The sequence below is a fragment of the Balaenoptera borealis genome (genome assembly GCF_965194805.1).
Source record: "Balaenoptera borealis genome assembly, chromosome: 14".
NCBI lineage: Eukaryota > Metazoa > Chordata > Mammalia > Artiodactyla > Balaenopteridae > Balaenoptera > Balaenoptera borealis.
The window spans coordinates 50,159,390-50,183,564 of NC_138875.1; the positions used below are offsets into that span (position 1 = coordinate 50,159,390).

The 24,175-nt window shown below is 40.9% G+C and overlaps 1 protein-coding gene across 6 annotated transcripts in view; it reads left to right on the plus strand.

Annotated features, from left to right (window-relative positions):
• The window catches only part of ZNF521 (zinc finger protein 521), a 280,467-nt gene that overhangs the window by 245,268 nt on the left and 11,024 nt on the right, over positions 1-24,175 (plus strand). For 5 of the 6 annotated variants that reach the window (XM_082355471.1, XM_082355466.1, XM_082355467.1 and 2 more), the window contains 2 exons: positions 5,958-6,089; positions 8,501-8,616. In XM_082355471.1, the coding sequence (XP_082211597.1) occupies positions 5,958-6,089; positions 8,501-8,616 (248 nt within the window). Of the gene's footprint in view, positions 1-5,957; positions 6,090-8,500; positions 8,617-9,473; positions 17,033-24,175 lie in introns of those variants that run through there. The other variant, XM_082355469.1, reaches the window with a different exon arrangement.

The following is a 24,175-nucleotide window of genomic DNA, read 5'->3' on the forward strand; positions in this document are numbered from 1 at the left end:
ATCTGCTGGGTACAATGCAGCCTACCCCAGTTGAATCATTTCCTGCTCCAGCCCTGCTGATAATGAGAAGTTCAAGACAGGAAATAACAGTGTCAGTATCAGTGGTTCTGCTTATAAAGTCCAAAACATCATTGTCTTTAGACCACTGGCCAAAAGCAGGTAGTAACTTGAGTTCAGTGCAGACCTGCACCTTGTAGGTCTCCTTGAAATAAGATTCTGGCTGAGGCATAGGGGATGTTTATCATTTTGCTTTTCTTGACATACCTAAGGGTTAGACATTTTGTGTGTGGATAGACAAAGCTGAGGTACCCAAGCCTCATTTACTCTTGGGATTCCCAGTCAGTGCCCTTCCTATCTTATTGGGAGTCTTATGCTTGTATCTCGTACTTCTCTCTTATGTGGCATAGAAATACTGACAGTGCCAGACATTCTCATGTTGCCATTGAGAAAAATCCAAGAAAGTGCTGTGACAGTCTTCAGGCAACATTCATTTTCATGTTGAATTGTTCAGAAGGATAGGGCAGTACTTTTTAACAAGTGTAAGGAAAAGGTTCACACAATATTCAGTATTTTCAAATGCTCCCTTACTTTGGGGGCTTAATGACTAATCTAGTGGCCGACTTTGAGGGCTGAGTAATATTTCCCATTGCCAAATTAGCACTTCAGTGTGTTTGTGTTACAGTTGTGAAATATGTGCTGTATATAACACAACAGATTACAGTGGCCTGAGCACTATGAACCTAGAAAGATGTGATGGCTGTGTGCATGGTAAATTGCAGTACAGTCTGCCTCTTTTTCTACTCCTGGTTTCTAGGGTGAGCCAACGTAGCCAAGGGGTGAGTTTTGTCATGTACGGCTTTTCTTTGTTACTCCTCAGACCCCTAGCTTATAAATGTGTGCTTGGAAATTAACTCAAGGAAGAGGAGAAGCAAAGTAAAGGGTTGGGGGTTGGGAATTGGTTTAGGGCATAGTTTTCTTGGATTTAAAAATATATATAAGGATACAGTGGTACACACATTCAAACTGGAAAAATTGCAACTGCAGGGCATTTGATTCCTCTGTTTGTATTCTGAGGGCAGAGTTTACTCACTCAGTTCAGAGCTTTTAAGTATGGCCCCTGCCACGTGATGATGCACCAGGAGGGGTTTCTAGCTTTGGACTTTAGTCTATAGATTTATGCAGTGGAAGGGGCTGGAGGACCCTTCTGGCCAGTCTCGAGGGTAAGTGAGAGAAGGAGTTCTCCTTATAAACCGTTACAAATTGGTCCTTAGTAATGGCTGCAGTGTTGATCAGATGATATTAGGAGTCCCCCAGTGATTCCTTGGATAACAGCTACATGTAAGTCAACCACTGAACATTTGCTTGTAGCTGCTCTAGATTTTTGTTTTTACTGAAGGAAAAGGAGTATAAACATGAGACACACAGTCTAGAGGCTGCTTAAAGGGTTTCTCTTGTTTAAAGCTTATATTGAAATGTCAGTGTCTTGTGTTCAGCTAACAATTGCCGTGTTGGAGCTTATAACGTGGGTTGTACTTGAGCACCCGAATGGTAACTATTATTTTTTCTGTTATGAAACTGACTGATTAATAGTTGTGTTCATCCAGGTTTTATAAATTGGAGAGAGAGAAATTATCATTCCCCTTTGAACTGGCCTTAGACAAACAGATTTTGTTCTTGTAGCACATGATTATAGTAAATGATTATCACGTTCCCTTCTAAGGCAAGGAGGTTGTATTGCAATTATGTATTCAGATTCTTTCCTTTGCAACATTTAATATTAGAGTAAATATTTACATTAGCATCAGTCTCTTCTATGTAGACTTGATTCCTGTTTACATTTATGTTCACACTTAAATGAAGATTAACAAATGGAAATAATTATTTTAGCTGAAATTTATATACATGTGACATTATTTCTCACTTATACCCAAACCATCTTTAGTCATGCTTTAAAGTGTTCTCATTTATACCCAAACCATCTTTGGTCATGCTTTAAAGCGGTTGACCAGGACAGGAAGTTGCTGGCCGCCAACACATTCTCTGTGGTAAGAGCTTCACTCTTGCCTTTCCTGACATTGGACCCACAGTGCTAGCGGCATGCATGTTCCCCTGCTCCAGGACACAAGAGAGAGGGGTTTTCTGTTTGTTCTGGAAAGGTGTGGGTTTATACTGAAAGCTCCATATTCTTCTCATTCAGTGGGTTAATACACACTGTGATGCTTCTCTCTCTCTTTCCATGTGCTAGTTTCTGCTTTCACATGTATTTGGCTAGAATACTTTTCAGTCTAATGTTCAGAATTGGAGTTTTTCTGTACTTCATAATATTGCTCATTTTCTGTCTAACTTCTGGCATTCAAAATTTCAGTGTTGTAATCGATCTTTATTAGTAGGGTATAAGAAAGATAGTGTTTTTTTATTCTTTAATTTTCAAAGTAACCTATAAAGGCAAATTATGCTTACTGTAGAAAATCTGAAGAAGATAGATAAGCAAAAAAGAGGAAGAAAAGTCTAGAAGTTTCTTCCATAGATGCCACCTATAACTCTTAATAAAAAATAGGGCTGCACTAGCCTATTATATTCTTAATGGAATATTGTAATGGTTATTAAATCAGTTGACTCAGAATCTCTTTTTAATAAATGAGTCAGACTGTATTATTATCCAATTACTGTCAGTTGCTACCTTTCCGGAGAGCAGAAATGGTTACTTTGATTGAATTTTTTAAGCTTTTGGCACCTTTAGGAAACAAGGTGAGAGTTGTGGCTTCCTGGGTAAAGTCCTTGAGTCTAAGGCTTAAATTGACCTGAAGCTGGAGGTGTTGATAGTGCCACCTCATGAACATGGACGTTTAATGGAAACCATGGTTCCTCTGTACTGTTCTTGAGGACCTATCAGATAGGAAGAAAGAAGGAGGGAAGCTCAGTTTTTAAAGGAAACAGAGCTTAACTGAGCTTGATCCCCCAGGACTAAGGGTGTTTTCGAAATTTTTTGAAAATTAAGACACTGCCCTTTGCCACACAATGCAAATATAGAATGAATGATAACTGAGTTAAACAGAGACTAAGTATAAACTTTGGAAATTCTTATTATAAATAAGTTTCATTAGTTTGCCATTATTCTCTATCCCCCCCACTTCAATTTTTAAAAGTACAAAATAAATTCTATTAACCAGCTGTAACCATGTTTTGGGTCCCCCTCTCTCTCTCATTCATTATCATTTGACCCTGTGGTGATAAGTAAGTGTGAACATGGGGAAATGAGCAGAGAAGTTAACAACAGTGAGAGGAATTGGTGGGTATGTCCATTGTCTAGGTTGGAGCATCCTGACTTTTGCTTATCTATCATTTGCTGTGTAATAATTCAGATATATTTTCTGTCCCACTCAAATAACTAGGACAAGTTATTTGTTGGAAAAGACCTCTATGTAACTTAGAAATAAAAGGCAGATAGAACGTCCAACATTTTTTTCAATATTACAATGTGCTTTTAAACTATAAAGAGTTCTGAAAATGCTGGGTGCTATTGTTATTATCGTTGCTATTGGTGCCCTCACAAAGCATGGAATTCATGGAAAAGAAGTCTGCGCTAATAATGCATAAATACTTTATGAGTGTGTGTCACCTTTTTGTGAATTCACTGGACTAAATTTTGATTATTTAACATTTTGTGATGGAACTTCTCTGTTCTTTGGATAGGAAATAAATCAAAATCGATGAAGACATTTTCCTTATACTCATATAAATATATCTTATGTATTTTCCCTTCTATTATTTTTCCAAACAAAATACTCATAGTCAAGAAAGATAACATCACATTGAAGATCACCTTAACGTGCATAATTTACGTTATGTTCATGTAACAGTCAATCATTATCCCCAAGAAAACCCACCAGGCCTATATATGTTCCTTGACAAACGTTGCAAGTTTAAGAATTCTGGAACATATGTGTATAACTTCTCACACCCATAGACCACATCTTGGTTCTTGTGCAAAACACGTAATTTAAAGATGAAATTAGAAGTCTTAGGTACCTTCTTACTATCACAATAAAGGTATACAGCACTGAGGAAATAGGAAACATTTAAATTTGGCAAGTATTTCTGACGATTAACTTACTGACCCAATTCCCTACAATAAATAGTGTTTCTTATATTATTCAATATCCAAAATTTAGAAAAATGTTGGTGCCTTTAGGATTAAAAAAAAAAGAGAGAGAGAGAAAGGAACAGATGAAAAACCTTTGATCTTATATAATCCCTAAAGCTTTTTGTATAACCCCTAGTCATGTCAGTATGCACAATTAAACTCCTTCTTACATAATTATAATCAAGGAATTTACTGTGCCACCCAAATACAGAGTAGGTTTTTATCTCCTGTGAAATGTAGACAGTACTGGGTGGCTTAATTAGTGCTTTGCTTCTCTTTTTACAAATTCCAATCCTCTGCTTCTAAAGACTCATACTTGCGTGAGAAGAAAGATTAGGAATACAAATAGAGTGATTTTACTCCAGTTAGCTAATAATAATTCACTTTGTAATTGGGCCTTTGTGTTGCCAGTAATATCAACTGGTGAAGGACTTCTGAATGCATGTGGTGTTGAGTAAAAGGAAATAGCTTTGGAGTGTAGACTCGTTACCCCTACGGTGTAAATATGTCTTTCATTCCCTAGACCTAGACTATCTGACACAGATGTTCCTTAGTAGCATTTCTAATCTTTGCAAATAAGAGAAGATAAAAGTATAACTTGATAACATTTCAGATTAAACTGAAGCCTCCTAGCCCTTACTTTTCCTAATGAGAGTCTTGGGAGTAGCTGGTGTATGCCATAGTATGTCTGCTAAGATCATGGACCCTGAGGCCAGGCTGCCTAGGTTTAAGTTCTGGTTCCACCAAGTATTGCTCCTATGACTCAGAGCAAAATCAGTTCAACTCTCTGGGCGTCACTTTCCTCATCTGTAAAATGGGAATAATAGTAGTTGTTGTTAAATTTGATGAATTCATGTCTGCAAGCACTTAGAACAACAGTGTCTGGAACACAGTAAGCACCAAAGAAGTGTTAGGTTGTTCGTTCTAGTGCTATGGGTTTTCATTTCTTATAACTGCAAATTGAAACAAGTTAGAATAATCCTTAAATGTATAATCTCATAAACATTTTGATGAGGAAAACAACTTAAAAATAATGTTTTCTGTCTATATCACAAACTTTTCATTTTATATAGCAAGTGTTATTACATCAAAATATTTTTCTACCTGTTCCTGAGGTATCAAAGAAAACTCCAGGACTAGTCAAAAGTGAGCCTGGAGCTCATGAAAGTGCCTTTGGAGAAAGACAGGCAGAGTCTAGATCTGAGGGTAAAACTGAAACTGTCTTACAAAATAAAGGGAGCAATGAACTGAGAAGATATGGGGGACTGGGAGTTTCAAGCAGGAAAAAAGAGCATTTATAAAACACTATGAGCATTAATAATATTTTAAAATTGCCAGAAAATCTTGGAAGTAGAAAAAGGAAGTCTTCAATGGGAAAACCACTAAAAACCTTAGGGTTAGTAATAGAAACATCTAGAACCTTCTAGATAAACCAGAGGAGAGGCCTGGGGAGAAGCTGTTCATTTTTCTATGGGTCCTTTATTTCAGGACTTTGGAAATACACAGCCCATAAAATCTTGCTAGTTAGAGAAAAGGAGATGCCTCGTTATTGACACACCAATTTTCCTTTAAAAGCTTAATAAAATGCACTACCCCAAGATAAAACCTACCTTGTGATTATCGTTCGATTTTAAATTCCAGAAATGTTTCCAATTGATATAAATTCATTCATAATGTGAAGTAACCATATATACTACTACACATTTATATTTGGGGCTGGAAAGAGTTTAATGTATGCAGTTATAGTTAACTCACTAGTCTGTCAAAGATGTGAAGGGTGTCAACTTTTCTGCTCACGCACTTTCCTTAACAGATGAAGGACTGAACCATGAGTGCAAACTCTGCAGCCAGACCTTCGACTCCCCTGCCAAACTCCAGTGCCACCTGATCGAGCACAGCTTCGAAGGGATGGGCGGTACCTTCAAGTGTCCCGTCTGCTTTACAGGTAGGAAGATTATTTCTGGAAAACTCTGGAGAGTTTCTCAGCCACATCCTGTCTTTCCTACCAGGGCATACTTCCCACTGCTATGGCCTTTTACAGGTCTGACTTCAGTTCAATTTGGGAAGAAGACGTTTGATTTCTGCTGATTAGCATTATCGATCGCCACCTACTTTAGAGGCTCAAACGGTCAGGAAGGTTAACTGTCAGGATGAACAAATGGCATTTCAGGTTCTCTCAGAAGTTTGCACTTTTCCATTTGTAAAATGACATCCGTGTTTCGTTCACTTTTCTCCTCTCGGTGTTAAGAGGTTAGCGAGGCAAAGGTGGCTTTTTCATCCTAAGACATGGGACTAAAAGAAGTACAGCCGTGTTGTCAACACGTCTGTTATTTTAACGTGGAGAATTTTATAACACTCCCCCTATGAAATATAAAGGCGTTATTAAAACCCTCTCCCAATTCTTTGAACTAGAAAACAGATTAAATGAACACATTAGATGAGGCCTTTATTTCCTATGTCACTGGATTTTTAAAATAGAAGTTGATATAAGTTTACACTTTTAAGAAGAAACTTTTATGAGACGTTGTAGCATTATAGTTTTCAGCAAGAGCAGCAAAAAAAAAAGAAAAAAAGAAAAAATGCAAATCAGAAACTATAAGTTGAAGCCCATAGGGGTTGAAATATGATCACACACGTTTCTGCTGCTCCCATGACAATGACAAAGTTATTTTGGAAAATCCTTTATGATAATTTTGCCTGTGTCTTGGACTCATTGGTCAAACCCCTCAAGGCCATGTTTCCTTCTTATTTGTCGGAAAAAGCAAAACAAAACAAAAACATCTCCTCTCAAAAGTGACTTCCTGGTTTGCGGTGTAAAATCCCAAAGCCTTGGTATTAACCTTCACTGCATTCAGCCTGTAGATTTCTGTCCTGTAATAAAATAAAAAGAGAGAGGCCATGTTCCTACACAGTTAGCACACGTAGTACCAGACTATGCTGGTGGTTCTGCCTTTACCATTTGCCTGTGAGGCTCCTTCATTCAATAATGCCATCAGCCACTCCTTATTTTGGAACTATTTTTTGATTCCTCCAAATTTGTATTTAAAATATATGTATTATGTTTTCACCATAACGTAGTATTTGTCTTAATACAATGAGTCAGGAGTCTGGGTTCTTTATAAAAGCTCCTAATACGTCTTTATAAGGAGGAATGGGTCATAGATCTCCTCATGATTAAGACCCCTAATAAAACAGCCCTTTCATCTTGTGGCCAGGAGCCTTGTAAAATGTGCTAAGTTAGATAGAGATTTGTTGCAGATCAGTATAAAAACCCCATTTCTTTTGGTTGATGTAGGTAAGAGACAAAAATGCATTAATCATGAACGGTCTGCCTTTCCTGTGCTGACAGACCTGAATTGTTTTAGTGTATCTTGAAGTAATTTTAGAAAAAGCAATTAAAAAAAAAACAACAACCTTCCAATATAAAGCATGTTAGGGGGAAGAAGAAATCTGAGCAGTTTTTTAAGGTAATGAGAAATATGATTAAAATGTATGACTCACAAGAACAATATTCTAATATTTTAGGTTGGCTGGCAATTAGAATAATTTTAATGATTAGAGTCAAAGTCAAATGCCAGCATCTTTAATAAATCCTTTCCCTGCCTATACAGATTAATATTGTAGATGCAAACTTTTTTAGGTCACAGTGCACCAGGCATCCATCAGAAGTCAGTTCTGCCAACCCAAACACTGCCTCTGGCATATACAATTTAATTATTAATAGTATGTCTCCTAGGTAAACTGTTACACAGTCTTAGGGCCTTGTTTTGTAGTCATTAAAATTGAACATGTTTATATTATTGAAACCCTTGCATTCAGTGTATAGGCTGAGTTGATCTTAAAGTATCCAAAGAGAATTTACCTGCCGTTCTGTTTCACATTTATAGACAGTGCCCCAGAGTAGCTGTGGGATATAATTTTTAGCATTAACACATTTAAATAGAGAACTGTTTGGTAGCTATGACTTTAGGCAATTACAGTAAACAGGGTTTTGGCATCTATGATTTCTTAACCTCTGGGTTGCTGAGAAATAAGAATCATTTCTGTTCAGACAGTGCTGTGCATTTGACAATTTTCGTTTTAAAAGATTTATGGGGGGCAGGGCCTCGATAAACCTTTACTTTGGAGCGGTTTGGGTTCAATTAGGTGCTCGCTCGGTAGAGTGCATCTTAACAAAAGCCAGAGACCCAACCACGAGCCCGTGTGACTCAGCTCTCCCCAGGCCCCTGGCAGTGGTCACACCCAGAAGGTACGCCATTCATTCTGCTCCGTCTGCAGCTGTTCACGGGGAGTCATGGACGGAGGGCATTTCGGAATGAAAATAACCCCAAGTTCACTCTTCTTTTATCATTTCAGTGTTTGTTCAAGCAAACAAGTTGCAGCAGCATATTTTCTCTGCCCATGGTCAAGAAGACAAGATCTATGACTGCACACAATGTCCACAGAAGTTTTTCTTCCAAACAGAGCTGCAGGTAATATCCCCATGAGGAGGGCTGGCATTGAACTCAGGTGCTCGTCTTATAGGAAACAAGGGCATTTTAGATCTGCAGTCACAGTATCAGTCACCCTGGGCCACCATGATGCTTCGTGTGTACTGGGGCAAAGGGAAAATTAGAGGCTGGATTAACAGACACCAAAGTAATTTTGCCTCTGGCTGCTGTCAATCATAAAAAGAACTAGAACAGACCTATAATTGGATCTTCTGACCCAGTGTGATAGACTTAGGGGTCAGGTTTATTGGACTGTAGGATCATTCACCTCACTTGTCAGGGCCCATTCTCCCAAACCCTGTTTTATTCATGTTCCGTTCCCACTGGGCTACAAGCTGGATGGATGTCCAGGTTATTGTTGTCCTGAGGGGCTTAAAATTGGAAGGGAGAAGGGAAGAGAAGAAAGAAGCTATACTCTTGTCCAGTGTGTTTCTTCTCCTTAACGGAATAGAATAATTATTACTTAGTGACAGCCTTATAGTTGCAAATTTTGTACCCAAAGACTTTTTAGCCTTGAATGTCCCACTTGCTAGATGTGTGACCTTGCGCTGGTCCAAAATGTTTCAGAACCTCGGGTATGAAGACATAAGAGACAGATGTAACACTCACAGGGCTGTTGTTAGGTAAAAATGAAATAACAGGTCTGAATGTAGGGAATAAACTCTAAACTATAATAGAAATATTTGGTCAGTTTGATGATTCTTAGCAATAGACTGGTGTCAGTCAGAGACCTGGATCCTAACCCAGAAATGTCCCTTATTGTAAAAAGAAAATAAGTCTATTTTCCCCCCTTTTACTTCATCTGAAAAATGGGCCTAATATATATCTTCATTTTTCAGATGGAATGATACAAGAGTAACATGCCTTTGTTAAATCTTGTTGGTGCCCTTGGAGGAGAATGGATCAGAATTCAAAGTTATTTCATTATTGTGAGCATTATTATTAACAGTAAAGTTATTTAGACTAAAATAGGGTGGGGGTGATTTTTTTTTTCCTTTGGTACTGAATTCCCTAAACAACCAGAAGAGGGTCTGATGTGATTGATGTGGTTGAGGCAGGACTAAGGGACCCAAAGCCCCACCCACTCCTTCATCTCCCATCCCACGCTGTGGACCCTGGGGCAGCTTTGGACCTCCTTGGGCTCTGAGGAAGCCATATTTATGTGAATTTTGTATCAAAATAAGGAATTTACAGTTTATCATCTCAGCTTTCATCCTACCAGTGAACAAATAGCAAATAAGGACATCAGATAAAATACATATGAAAGAATGGGTGATGCTATTTAAGTGTTATAATGTGTCAATGCACCAATGTTAAAGTTGCTATATTACTTTTCATCACTTCAAAAAAGAATTCTACTCTGTCACATCTGTTTGTGAATTGAATATAGAAGATAGACCAAGTTAGACTATTATTTAAAAGTATACTTCATGAAAGTAACCTAAATTTCTATTGGAAAATATAGTATTCTTATTGCAATAGGTATGGAAGGATAAGTCCTTTGAGTTTTTAAGATTGTAAAGGATATGGCTAGTACACCTAAATGATGCTGTTAATTAGTATGTAAACTGTGAAGCAGAATTCATAATAGCTTAAAATCAGAGTTGTAGAGATTCTGTAGAGACTGGCTTCTATCTAATGTTCCTGGAAAACAGTTTGCAACAAATCCACTTTTGTACTATAGTAGTAGGTTCTAATGCTACTGACCTGGTGGTCACTTCAATGTCTTTCATTAAAAGAACCCCACACTCCAGCAGTGGTGGCCTGTGGCCCATTGGCGAGCAGACAAAACTAAGCAATTAAGCACATCCTTCAGGACTCCGAGTTTCTTTTATGGCGTATTTTAGGGTTTCATGGAAAGGACAGTATTCTCTTTCCATTACTGTATAGACCAGGGGTTCTCCACCTCTTTGATCTCAGGATGCCTTGACACAAATTATTGAAGACCACAAAGGGCTGTGATTTATAGGGGTTACTATCTGTTGATATCTTCCATATTAGAAATCAAAATTGAGAAATGTTTTAAACGCAAAAATACACAAATACACAATTCTACTAGCTGTTGGAGAAATTATATCTTCCAATGTCAAGTAGCCCCTAGAAGATGCCACTGTACACTCATGAGTTAGTTAATGAGAGTATAAAGGGCAAACATTGTCTTAATGTTATTATGAAACTAGTCTTGACCTAACAGACTCCCTGAGAGGATCTAGGAGACCCCCGGAGGTTCCCCAGCCACACTTTGTGAACTGCTGGTATAGAAGACATAGTACCAAACACAAAACTGTTTCTGAGTCTTTAAGACCTTATGAGGTCAAACATCTCTCAAAACATTTCTGACTCATTCGTTCAAATTGTGATATGGGCCAAAATAAGACTTCTTTCATAATCCGAAGCTATAGCCTTATTTTTCCAATCCTACAACTCAGAATCATACATATTTGGCCTTGATGTGAATACTCAGGTTTAAAATGTACATCATTCCTTTGATAAGAACAGTATTTATAGTTAAAATGTGATAATCATTACAGCTAATATCCACAGTCATTGAAATATCTATGTAGGTCTGTTTTCTAAAATCCCTAGTAATAACAATGGCTTTTAGTTTCAATACATTAAGAAAAATGGATCAGAGTTAACTTTACTTCTTCTGGTTTTGAGACCTTTTTGATTTTTATGGTTTGAACTTAGAGGTTCACAGTCCTGTGCGTTTGTCTTCATTACCCACATCACATTATACCTGTGCTTAGAGGATGGAATTAATATGACTTTTATATATTGATTTATTTCCTGCATAGAAAGTGGTCGGGGTAGGTATACAAAAAATACAGTTTTGTGCATTTCTAGAATAAGGGGGGAAATCAAGTGAAATTAAGGTGACAATAGAAAATAAGTTCGGTAACCAAAATAATAACAGAGTAGAAAAATGAAGCCCCTTTACCAGCCCACTGTAGTTCGTGCCTCGGTATGAAAATTAACGCAGATTTTGAAATTGATCCATGTCATACCACTTAAACTCATCTACTTTTTTATGCCACTAAAGTTCAGAAAGAAGGACTTTTCACAAGAGGCATTTTATAAACCAAATGCCCAAGAACTGGAGATTGGAGATTTGAAAGCATATAGTTTATTTGGCTCTTATACCAGAGTGAGACTAATAGGGTAGGTTTAGGGTGAGCATTCAGAATTGCCCAGGAACATCACTGTGGTGTATCTTTTAATGGTGCATAAACGATTTCATGACCGTAATAAGTAATTTACATTTCTGTAACTGTTTATACCCAGTTAAAAACACAAAAACATCTTTTTGAGGATAGAAGTGCTTTGTTGGATATAAAATTACACACACACACACGAAGATGTGTTATTTTCATTAACATCACTTACAGTACTAGTCAGAATTCAAATAATTCCTCATAATACACTGTCCATCTTCAGGAATCAAGGACTTAGGCATCATCCTTTGACATCACAGACCACAGTTGCTTTTAGAATTAAGCAAGATGAAACCTCTGTTTCTATGGGACACTCCATCTAGGACTTGCCAGTGTGAAAGCTATTGTCTTTGCATGACCTCTAGACCTTTCTGACCAGAAGTTCTAAATGCCAGTCCAGGGATGTGTAATGTATAATTCCTGGCAGGATAACATCTTTTTTCTTCTGGTAGAGTTTTCCCCCGTTCTTGCAAGGGATTCTAATATACTTCAAAGGCCACCTAGCATGCTGGTAGGGAAGATGTGCTTTGGAATAAGAGTGCATTATTTGAACTAAGTGAACATTTTGTTATTTTAAAAGCAAATGAATATCTTGAATGTTTCACATGTTTTCCTAATAGACCTCAAAACTTTTTCTGCAGAACTTAAGGAAGCTGCTTTGAGAGAAGGATAGTATGGTCCAAGAATAATATCCTACAATGCATATTTGTATCCGAAGTGGTTTATACAGGTGTGGGCAAGTGGTGTGTTTGTAAAACTTCTGTTGAATAGGCCACTTTCTTTCAATACAGTAATTACTGTTTAATTGGTGCCTCTAGAAAAACTACAATTCAGTGGCAGTGATCAAATCATCCTCTTCCAATGTGTCCCCATAGAGAGTTCTCTTAGGCATCATGTTGTGAATTTAATGGACATAGAGGGAATTCCAGCGGTGGGAAGAGGGGGAATTGGCCTAGATGAACTTGAGGCTCTGAGATGCTGGTATTAAGTTCCTTTTGAGTCAAAGATTATTTTGATACTTGGCCTTCCCTTCATTAATTCATGGATGCAGTATTTTCCACATACAAAATAAAGTAGTGCTTTGACATTCTGAGGGATACGCCAAAACTTTCAGCTATCGCTCAAGTTTAAATACGTAATTGTCTCTACAGCTGTTTGATTTTCTTCTCAAATCACTTTCCCGCCAAATCAGCCTGATTTTGATGCGTATTTTTCACACCACAGCGTCACTGTTGCTCAAGTTTTATGGTCACCTTTCTGAAAGGAAAATGAATTACTGCATATGGGATGGGACGTACAGGACAACAATACAGCATTGAAATGTGCTGCTATGTGGCTGACTGGGTCATTCACTAACTTAGCTCCTTACGTAAACTAGCCTTTTAATAATTGTTATATAAGTTTGTGTCTCAAAGCATTAAGTAACACATGCTGAGGCACTGAAGAATCCTTGTTGGGAATCCCCTGGCGGTCCAGTGGTTAAGACTCCACGCTTCCACTACAGGGGGCATGAGTTTGATCCCTGGTCAGAGAACTAAGATCCTGCAAGCCGTATGGTGAGGCCAAAAATAAAAATAAGAGGTTGAATGTATTAAAAAAAAAAAAAGTGAGCCTTTAAAAAAAGAAGAGTCCTTGTTAATGGCCAAACCACAGATATCATACTATAGACTGCTATCATCCCTGTACCATTCTGAGGTAAGAAAATATATTTATTAATTTAAAAATATTTATAAAAATATAATTTTATCATTTTCAATTTACCATGGCCCCAAGCTCTCTATGACATATCACAAATAATTAGAAATATATAATATTTACAGTCTACTAGAAAAGATTTACATATGATTAACTCTCATATGAGGTAATATGTGATAAATTGTTCTAAGTATTCCAAGAGAAAATGTTTATTCTCCAGCTGGGGGAATCGAGAAAGCCATCATGTGGGAAGCATTCAAGCTGGTTTTGAAGGATGGATATGCTTCCGGTATCTGTGGATGTGAGAGAGTTAGCCATCCATAAAATCTCAAATAGTTAATGGTTATTTTCAAAATAGTTTTTATGGGTTTTTTTTTTTCATTTGTTTTATTTTGCTTTGATTTCTGCATAGGCAGCTTAGTACAAGGGAAAGGGCATGAAGTACAGAGAACAATCACCAGAGTTTGATTTTGGTCACTGCCGCTCACAAGCGATGGACTCTTAGCTTCCGTTTTATCATCTGTAAAATGGGCATGTAGGAGACAACAAAGCATCCTGCCCAACCCCCAGGGTCCTGGTGAGCGTGCAGTGGAGTAGCCGATGTTGAGCCGTCAGTGCAGAGTGTGGAACAGGGAAGCACTGGCTGAGCTCTGCTTCCCAGACCCCCTCCCTCTCCCTAATGCTGACCTCAGTAAACAAAATCAAGATCCATCATAACTTGGAAATAAAATCTCAATCCCAGACATGTCAGATGTTTCCTTAGTTCTCTGTTCTAGTTCACTGGAACAATTTCCCAATTAATCATGCCTTGACATAGTTTCATGTTAATTGGTTTCCAGGTAAAAATTCTTATTTTTAAACATTCATTTTTTCAAGGCATTAAAGAGTCTTGAGCTTCTTTTTAGTTCTGGTTTTTCTTTTTAGCACATAACTGTAAAACTAAACATTTAAATTTGCTTTCAGAAATGTATTTCAAAACAACCTAACCCTTCTTCCCCCCCCACCACCTCCGAAATTAAAGATGAGTGGCCAAAACAAAGTTTTATCTTGCCCCTCCACAAAAGACAAGGTAGGATTGGGGTGTAGTGTGGGGAAAGGTTTGTTTTAGTTTTAGCTTGTTTTCATATTTTTCTCGGAGTCAGGCTGAAATTCTCTTTTGCAAACAAGAGGAGTGGAAAAGTGTGTCTTAACTGCTCACAGCACATCTATAAGAAGTGCCTCTAAAACTATTTGCCCCTCATAACTCATCTTCTTACAACTTTTCTATATTTGTCAATTGTTTTGTTTTTATTTCTAACAGAGCTTGAAATTTCTTTCATTATCCCCACTCCAACTGTAAGACTCCAAACCCTGTCCTGCCTTGTCTCTTATCATGTGGTCTCCAGTTGGGACCCTCAGATTGGAACGATTTGCCCATCACCATGTCTGGGCCTCCCATAGCCGGGTTCCATATTGATCGACAGTCATGTGGTGGGGTGTGCTTCCTGCCTCTTCCTGGGTGGTCTGTGCCCCATACCTTAGTTCTCCACTGCCATCGATCCACTGGACCTCTGTGTATCTCCTGTTCTTGGGGCTGAATTCGCAGTCCTTAAACGCATCGTACAGACTCAGAGGGCTGCAGGAGTATAAATTGTATCAAGGGAACATGTGGCTCTGGAACTGGTCCACTTCTACCCCGCCTCATTTCTCTGCTTTGTGGGCCTTCGGGGCTTTTGAAGCAAACTGGTGCTACGGCAGCTTCCACTTAATTTGCTCAGTGGTTAAATTGATCTATCTCTTTTATTTGATCGGATCTCTGGGAACCGAATCGTTTGCATTGATTTATTGATTGGAGCTATGTTTTCACCATTACTTGTGATCACTTTCAGCTGTTAATATTGGATAATTCAATCAGGATTGATTGGCCTTACCACTGAAGGCAGAAAGTTAATCATATAGGACAAAGAAATAGGGCACGGCTCACCTCAGTTTGACTGTTAGTCTCTCTCTCTCACCCCCTTCCTCCCTCCCTGCACCTTCTCTCTTCCTAACATGTAAGCAGTAGTAAAAAAACCTATCAAAGCTGCCCTTTGTCTTGAGCAAAGAAGGGAGTTTAAAATTTTATAGCATTCATAATGCATCTAAAGATGAGGTAGCTTTATTTTGCTTTTTAATAAAACTGCACCTAGAAATTAAGCAAGCATACCGAAAGATAAGCACGATTATCACAATGAACTCATTGGGACTACATGAGTAAATGCGTTTTCAATTACCCGTTTTGTACCAATAAATCCCTAATCCGTGTGTGCATGCTTGGAGGCACAACCTGGGCTCACCTTTTTCTACATTTGGCCCTCACTGCTTCACCATGTGTCCTACCAGTCACATTTTCAAGAGTCAAGCGGGTAATAGGACCGAAGGAGGGGCAACAGAGGTATTTGCAATAAGCGAAAACCACTTTACTTACTTTGAATCATTTCTACAACACCCCAGCTCAGTTTTTAAAAGTTCTCCATCCATTAATTTCTTAATGTTCATATCGATGGCTGGTTTTCGCTCTTAAGAGATGGAGCCCCACCTCCCCGTTCTAGGACTCATTCCCTTCTCCAACAGCCCTGTTGTTAGCGATCTGCCATTACATTATTTTTTTGTCTGGCCCAGAGTTGACGACAGATGGCCATCTCCGAACTGCCATCAGTGCGACCTTATGGAGCATTCAGCTAGTGTGTACTGAAAAACACTGCGGCCATTGCTGCAGCTCCCTCCCCTCCCCCACCCCCTGGAAACGTTCATCACCTCTGCCACATTCCGCTTTGGCTGGGCTCTGCTGGCCCTGCCGGCTCCTGTGTCACCAAGACAGCCTGCTGCCACAGCACCGGAAGATCTGCCTCTGTTAGGAGCGAGAAACTGCGGGCACAGTCGTCCTGCAAAGACAGCACTCTGTCTCAGCACCTTTGCAGGCAGATCCTTGGGCGAGAGCTGGACCTCCACATTTCTAGAACATTCTGCAATCCAGGGAGGCACGTTGAAGTCCCCCGTGTGTTCCTATTTTCGATGTTTGCTCTACACATGGATCAGTTTCCTCACATTAGCAGAGACACAGTGCCAAGAATAGACTCTGTGTGTTTACAAACTTCAGTCGACTCTTGGAAAACACCACTTCCATATCCACCTGCTGTGGCAGTTAGAGAGAAGGTAGTCACGGGCTTCAGTGCTCAATGCCCTGAAATGGGCAAAGAATCCACTCCAGCATCCTCTGACCCGTCGATGTGGCAATCCCTTGGCCAGCCGCATGAAGTAAGCTGTTGCTGCACATTTGGGGAAAGATTGATAGGTTGGTCTTCACTGAGTTTGCTAAGGCCGGGCGGCTTCAGAGCCGAGCGTGTATTTTCAGAGGAATTCACATTTGTATCCTTTATTGTTATATTTGCAGCGAATCTACAGCTGTAACAGGCTCTGCCCCGCAGCTATGAAGGAGTGAGTTCCCCTCATTGGGGAGAGAGCAGTGCTCTGTGAAAGCCTGAGATATGGCGGGTGAGATGAATAGCGCTTAAAAGCGGTGCTCGCGGTGCTGTCATCTAGAGCAGCAACTCCGACGCTTTAAACGGGAGTGAAAGGCAGGGTAAACGAGTCCTTTACAAGTGGTGAAATTTTAAACTGCCTAAAATAACAGGCCTCCTTCATTGATAACTTCATCGAGGGAGGGAGGGAGGGCGTGGGGGAGGTCACTGGGCAGGACCCGCTTTCCCGTAAGAGGAGGGCAAAGTTTGCAAAGGGGAGGCTTTTCCCTTGTACCCAGCGTGTCTGGGAGGCTGGCATCTTTCTTTCGTGCCCTCATTTTGCTTTGATGCGGCCCCTCAGATGGCAGAAGTCCATCTCTCGCCGGAAACCCGAATCGCCCATAAAAGGTTTCCTTTTTCACTTGGCCAAAACTTAATTTTATAATGATCTGACTTACACCACTGGGCACATCTGCTAAGTTTGTGTGCCTTCTAGACAAATAAAAGGCTACTGTGATACTATTAGATATCAGCAGTATGCTTAGCTGTGCTTGGAGTTTATGAGGGTGAAAGGTGATCGTGCAGGAAAATAGAACAGTCTGTTTGCCGTGAGCCAGGCACTAAGACCTCATCCCCATGCTCAGTTATAATTCATGACAGGACTGGTGGGAAGCCCTCATCCCTCTGTGGAGTTAATGCATCTCCACTGAAGCCTGCCGTGAGCACCCTGCGTCCCCGCCCACCATCTGTGCCTTCACTTGCAAGCTCGCTCTCTCTCTCTCTCTCTCTCTCTCTCTCTCTCTCTCTCTCTCTCTCTGTTACTCACTCTTTCCTGAGATCTCTTGGTATTGATATTGCCAGGCGACTAACTGCTTTGTAAAAGTGGCTCTCCAAAACGGGCTTGTCGTTTAACTAGGGGAAGAGCTGGAAGGGAGGCATTACAGTGTTGTTAAATGTCTCATTTAGAAAATGTCGATTAGAAAATGGGCAGGGAAGCAGCAATGGCCTTAAACCAATCGCAGACTCTGGGAGCCAAGGATGCCCTGCCAATCACCGATTAGTACGAGGCACCTGTGGTCCATGGTGAGAGGCCAGGGATGCAACACAAGGTGGACATTACGATTCAGGTTAATCCTGTTCTGAACCAGAGTTCAGAGTCCGGAGTCGAATCTGAGAAATGTTTGCCCACTCTTCCCAGGGGCTTGGACCAGCTGGTGGCGTGGGCACCAACCCAGTCCCCACGCACTGGCCCCTCTGTGATGTGACGCTACCCATTCTGACAACCAGAGCTGGTTGCCTCAGGGCTACCTAAAGCCTCTGCTCAAAATGATCAAGCCCTGGGCTTTACAGAACGCCACCTAAAATAGCCGTGGTTGTTTGTGTGGTGTGAGCCACCTTCTAAAGCGGAACGAGCAGAGGTTGCCGAACTCCCACACTCGCTGCAGCCCGGAGCCAGCAGTGGTTTGTTCCCACCCTGTCCCAGCCCCTCGTGCCCCTGCCTCCCTCCTCCCCTCCCCGCTTCTTCCCACTCCCCACTCTGCTGGGAGCCCAGAGGGTGATGGGGCAGGAGGACAGTGTGGGTTCAAACAAAAGATGACCCTGCACCTCCTCGAGCATGGCTGAGCCAAGATTAATGTGTAATGTTTCACAATATGTGCTCTTAACAGAGTCCATTGTTAGTCCTCCTTGAATAAGATAAATCAAATCCAGGCCTGGGACACCAGTGTATGAATTTAACAGATGTGATGCCATAGGGAAACTACTGTGTTATAAACTGCAGAAATGGCCTTTTTCTACTTCAGACTCGGGCTTATTCCAAAGAGCCTTCAGAGCTCCAGTGGTGAGGTGAGAGGTCACCCACGAAGACAGTAGCACCCATACTGTAATTCAGCCTTGTGTGTAATTGGTTCAGAATCTCATCCTGACGTCTGGCTGGTGTTCGTCCCATCATCTCGCTCACCCTCCGAAGGAAAAGTAGGGCAGGGATGGCTGTGTTTACTGTCCAGGTTTTCTTGGGTGAAAGATCACTTGGAGATGACAAAGCTGAGTAGTCAGCCTGAAATCCTGGTTGGTATTTTATTAATTTTGCACCAAGATAAATCCTGAAATTCTGACAAACTCCATGACAGGTGAAATTCCTTCTTGCAGAATCTGCTCAGCAAGAGGCTGCTCATTTCGTTCTGTTCCGAGGCAGGCAACAGGAGGGCAGCTTTCTAATCAGCCCTCAAAGGACCCCCAGCCGCCCCAGAGTCTCGGGCTGATTGAATAACTCCTGGGCCTCTTCCCCTAGGCCTCCATCAGCGGGAGTCCTGTGGAAAGCAATCTCCCGCAGACTGGCACTGAAGAGAGCTTTAAACCACCATTTTCTGCTCTCCCGAGGAGCCTGGAGTACTAAAAGATAGATGGACTGCAGATATTTTATGAGAAACTGTCAGAAGAAGAGCAGAGTAAATGTTTTTTTTCTTCTTCTTTGAGTCACACACTACATCACTGCTGAATTTCTCCCAGAATCTTTTACATTGAAAGTAAGAAATTAATTGGTTGCTAACCTTTCATTCCCCCTCCCTTCTTCCTCGTTGTCTTCCTCCTTTTTTTTTTCCTTAAATATCCACACAGAGGCCCTTTGCTTAACCACAGTTGCAGAAAATCAGTACCATTTGCAATGAAATATTTATAATGACAGAATGAAAAATTGGATTCATTTTCTGGACTGTAGCCGAACAGTCTGCAACTTTGTGCAGTATTGTTAGGCGTCCCTCCTTCCTCCCTTTCATTGGAAGCTTTTTCGAAAACAGGCCACATGTACACTTACCTATGCTTTGGAGGGATGCCTACCAAAACACAGAACCCGTTTCTGGGCTTTTTTTAAAAACAGAGGAGAAAAGAGCATATTTTCGTCTGTGTTGCCATGTGGGGGGCACTCAGCTGTGGCCCATAAAGAGGTAGAGAGGATGTGAACCCCGTCAAAAGAAGGAGTGTTGGCGCTGGGAAGGAGGAGCTGGGAGAAGTTTACAAGGAATCCAGGAGCCGGTCTGGTCTGCACTCCAGAGCGGAGTACAAATAGCACCCAGCAGGCCATAGAGTCTCGGGGCAGGTTTATAAGGGAAATGGGAAGGCACAACAGAGGTGTATCAATAGACACTGATATCAGAGCTCACCTTCTTTTTTCCCTTTAGCGTTTGCTGCCATAGGCTTTCCTCCCACGTGACCTCATATTCAGAGCTGCCTTCTTTCGAACGAGGGTTGGCTACTGCATTTTTTTTTTCAAAGATGAAAGACAAAAGGAGTTTGCTAGGACGGTGCAGCGTTGCATTTCAAACAAGCCCGTCTCACAAGTGCAGGGCCACCACAAGGCGTTCTTGCTTCCTACACGACTTGATTGCATCTGCAGCAAGATGCCTGTGAAGTACATTTCAGTCTCCCAAATAAGTTTTCGCTTACCACTGCACAGACGGGCCCAAAGAGCCGGCCCACTTCTCCTCCCTCCATTGTCGGCGTATGACAGAGCTTACATCCCCACTCCCACTCTGGGGCCTGCTCAGGCTCCCAGGCCAGCCCTCTGGCTTAACCTTTCATCTGTTCCCTTGTGAAGCCCTGGGTTTAAGTAGTTAGGGTTGTTTTCTTTGGGTGGTTTTTTCCAAAGCGAGCACAGTTCTAGCGGACTTCGGCATGAATAAAAACAGCCAAACTCAAATCTGCAGGTTTTGCTCACTGAATTTGCATCCTGCATTGCCAACTCAACAAGATCAATAATCCATATTTTAGTGTATAATAAAGGCTGCCTGTAATTGAATTAGCTCATTCATTCCATCTGATTAGCCCTGTTTTATTCATGGAGAGGAAAAATAATACAAACTTACCTTCTCCAACATATTGCATGATGTGAATGTAAAAGAGCCTTCAGCACTGTAAAACAAATTTATAAAGATGATGGAGAGTTAATTTCAGTATTTGTTTATCCTAGGAATAGGAATAATACAGAACACATCATGCTGCATTTACGTGGTGATAAGTTTAACGTTCACATCTACTGTGTCAATCTGTCCTCCAGTCAGCCCGGCACAAATATCCTATAATAGGTCTCTCTTCTTACCAAAAGCAAGAAGGCCTCCTCAGTTCTGAAGGACAGCTGGGATAAACAGTCTTCTGGTATTCGCCTTTGGAGAAATCCGCCTTAAGAGATTTCACCCTAAGGTCATTACCTCTTATCCATCCATGGATTACCATTTGCAAGCTTTTTGATTGCTTACTCTCTTCTCTTTGAAGCAAAATCTTAGCACACGTTTGGACCTGGGTGATGAGAAACACGGAACAGGAAAGGAGTTCTTCATCATTGGGACCCCGGGCTCTCAATGAATAGACCAATTTGTGTGTGATGCATACTTGCACAGAGACTTGGAGGTTTTATACAGGTTTCTAGGTTTGTCTTTTCATTGCATCCAAAAAAAAAAAGAAAAATGATTTGGAGAAATGCTGACAGTTCAGCATGAAATGATGTGTGTTCTGACACAAACTGCATTGTAGCTTAGGAATCTAGCCTGAAGTTCTTTTATTGTAGCATTTCTTTGATTCAGGGGAGAAAAAGAATTTTCTTTAAAAGTGTGTGTTTTAGGATGTGACAATAACTTTTCTCCATTGCTGTGCATGAATTCAGCAGAATGTTTCCACTTAACCCTTATTATTGCCGGCTTTCTGGAACACCTAGGGTAAGGGGAAAAAAATGTTTTTGCATTAGTTTTTCAACAACTTAGGTGAGTCTGAAATATATATCCAAGTAAATGGGGACTGTAATCGTGGCATGTTCAGAATCAATCTTTTCTGCAGACCAGGAAAGGAGCACTGAATAGCATTCATTTAGGTTCTTCCGGATGTATTTCTGCAAGGGATGTGCCTTGCCGAACCGCTGGATGATTTTAAGTGTTATTAAGCAGACTTAACAGGAGCAACTGGCCCTCAGGATAGAAGTAAAGGACCATGGTGCAGAAATCCTTGGTGGAGGAAAGTTCCAGGGCAAACCCATCCTCAGAAAGAGAAGCGCCCAAATGCAGACTGGATTTGAATATCTGAGTTAACAACTTCTGGGAATATTTCTCTTCCTCTTGGCCAGCTCCTTCTATGTTGTGGCTGGTTTGCATTTGTGTTTGAAGTGCCAGGCGGTTTAATGAAGTTATTCTTTTATAAATTTTGCAACACTGAAGCAAGCATGAGGGCTTTAAATTAGAATAAGTGCCACTTCTGTGTGGCAGGTTCCTTTGAGGACTGATTAGAATGAGGCCTCCTGCCGCCCAGTCCTTTCTGCCCGGCGGCGGCGTTGGTGCGTGGGCTTGTTTACAGCTCACCTTTGAATTTGCACGAGACAGCGAGCGTGCACCATGCCTGCTGCCTGGGCCTCTGTTAGCGGAAGCTGTCTTCCTTTCCAGGATCATGTTAAATACTTCACTTTAAGGAGTTATTTTTTTAATTATATTGCTTTATTGTAATGAATTAAAATTAACTTGGAGCAGCAAATTATCTAAGGATGTGAGGGTTATAGATTACTCTCACCATAGCTACAGCTTTGTCGGGGGGGGACTCAAGGGCTGTCTTTCTAGAAGCTCAGTACACCATGAGGGGTGGGGAAACTGTTCCACAGAGACCGGGAAGCAGCGTCAGAAAAGATGCCCAGGAAATGGGGAGAGAACGGGAGTTTAACGTGCGGGTTTATGAAGCGGATAGAGGCTCTTCTTGGCCAGAGTGGTGGGCAGCGCTGCCGTTTTAAGACCTGAAAGCTTCTGGGACCAGAAGAGATGAGGCGCAAGAGGGAATCCAAGTATATGTTAAGACCCAACAAGGTTCCATGTAGGATAAGGGATGCACTTGGCATTCCTGATTCCCTCTCTTCCTGCCTGTGTGCACTGGCTAACAGATGGGTGATTTCAGGGGACGCGGGGCAGGACGTTATTAAAGAAAGGGGCTTGAAGCTTTCTGCAGGACACAAAACATGCAAGGGGGAGGGAAAGGAAAGAGAGCAAGCAAGGAAAAAAAAAGCACCAAACTTAAGTACAGAATTATTTCTCTTCTCTCCAAGCCAGGATTATTTTTTTTTTAATTGAAAGTGAGAGACACCCAAATGGAATTGGGCTTGTGAAATATTTGCATTTTAAAAGGACTTTCTTAGAACTTAAAGCAAGGCCTTCTTGGGGCTCCTTCTAAATTGCATTCTCCATGCGGGAATATGAGCCCTGGGGGACCCAAAGATCAAAGGCAAACACCAGGGATTTTACCTGTAGAACCCACGCAGGAATGTACCTCTCTCCCGGCTCCGCACCACACACTCATGCCAGCGTCCAGCGTAGGCACGAGTGTACACACATGCACATGTGCACACACACACTCATTCTTCTGCAGTTTCATTATGGAAATTTGGGAAACCAACACATTGTCTTTTCACAGTTCTATTCTTTGTATGTATATTTACTAAAGCAAATGCCCTAGTAGACAAACATTTGGTTGCTTATGATGCGGAAAGGTTGTTTTCTGTTATTCTTCGTGATTTATAACATGTTGACTTACTCTTACTGTGAGTTTACCTCCTAGAGAGTGTGGCAGTGTTTTTAATAAAAGAAAAAATACACTACAAGGAAGTGGCATTTCTTTTGCTTTTTGCCCAAGTTCAATAAACTCTTTTTCATAATTATTGGGAATTGGTTGAAGGGAATCCTTGTCCATATCAAGTGGAAAAGCAGGAAGAGTTCTTGCTTCCTCCCCCTCCCTAGAAAGGTTACCCTTTGAATATAAATTACTGTGCCTTGTGCTTCTCCCATTCTAATCAGATGACCTTTTGAGTCTGGTGGACAGAGTTTAAATCCTAAACCTGCCGGTCAGTTTTTACATCAATGCCCTGTTCCAACAGCTTTCAGGTACATAACTTTCAATGGATTTCAAAAACAGACGTGAAGTAAGTAATGCAGGTGGAATCTTGCTGCTGATGGTCAAACAACCTAACTTGACTGCAAGATCTTGGGCCAAGTAATGTGACGATGGGTAATTTCACTAACTAAATCCTTTACGAAAAACCTTCTGGGATTCAAAATCTAAGAGAAAAGGGAGGAGCAGGAAATGTGTAATGTGTGCAAGAGGACATTTCTGAGCAATTATCAATGTAAGCTCCCA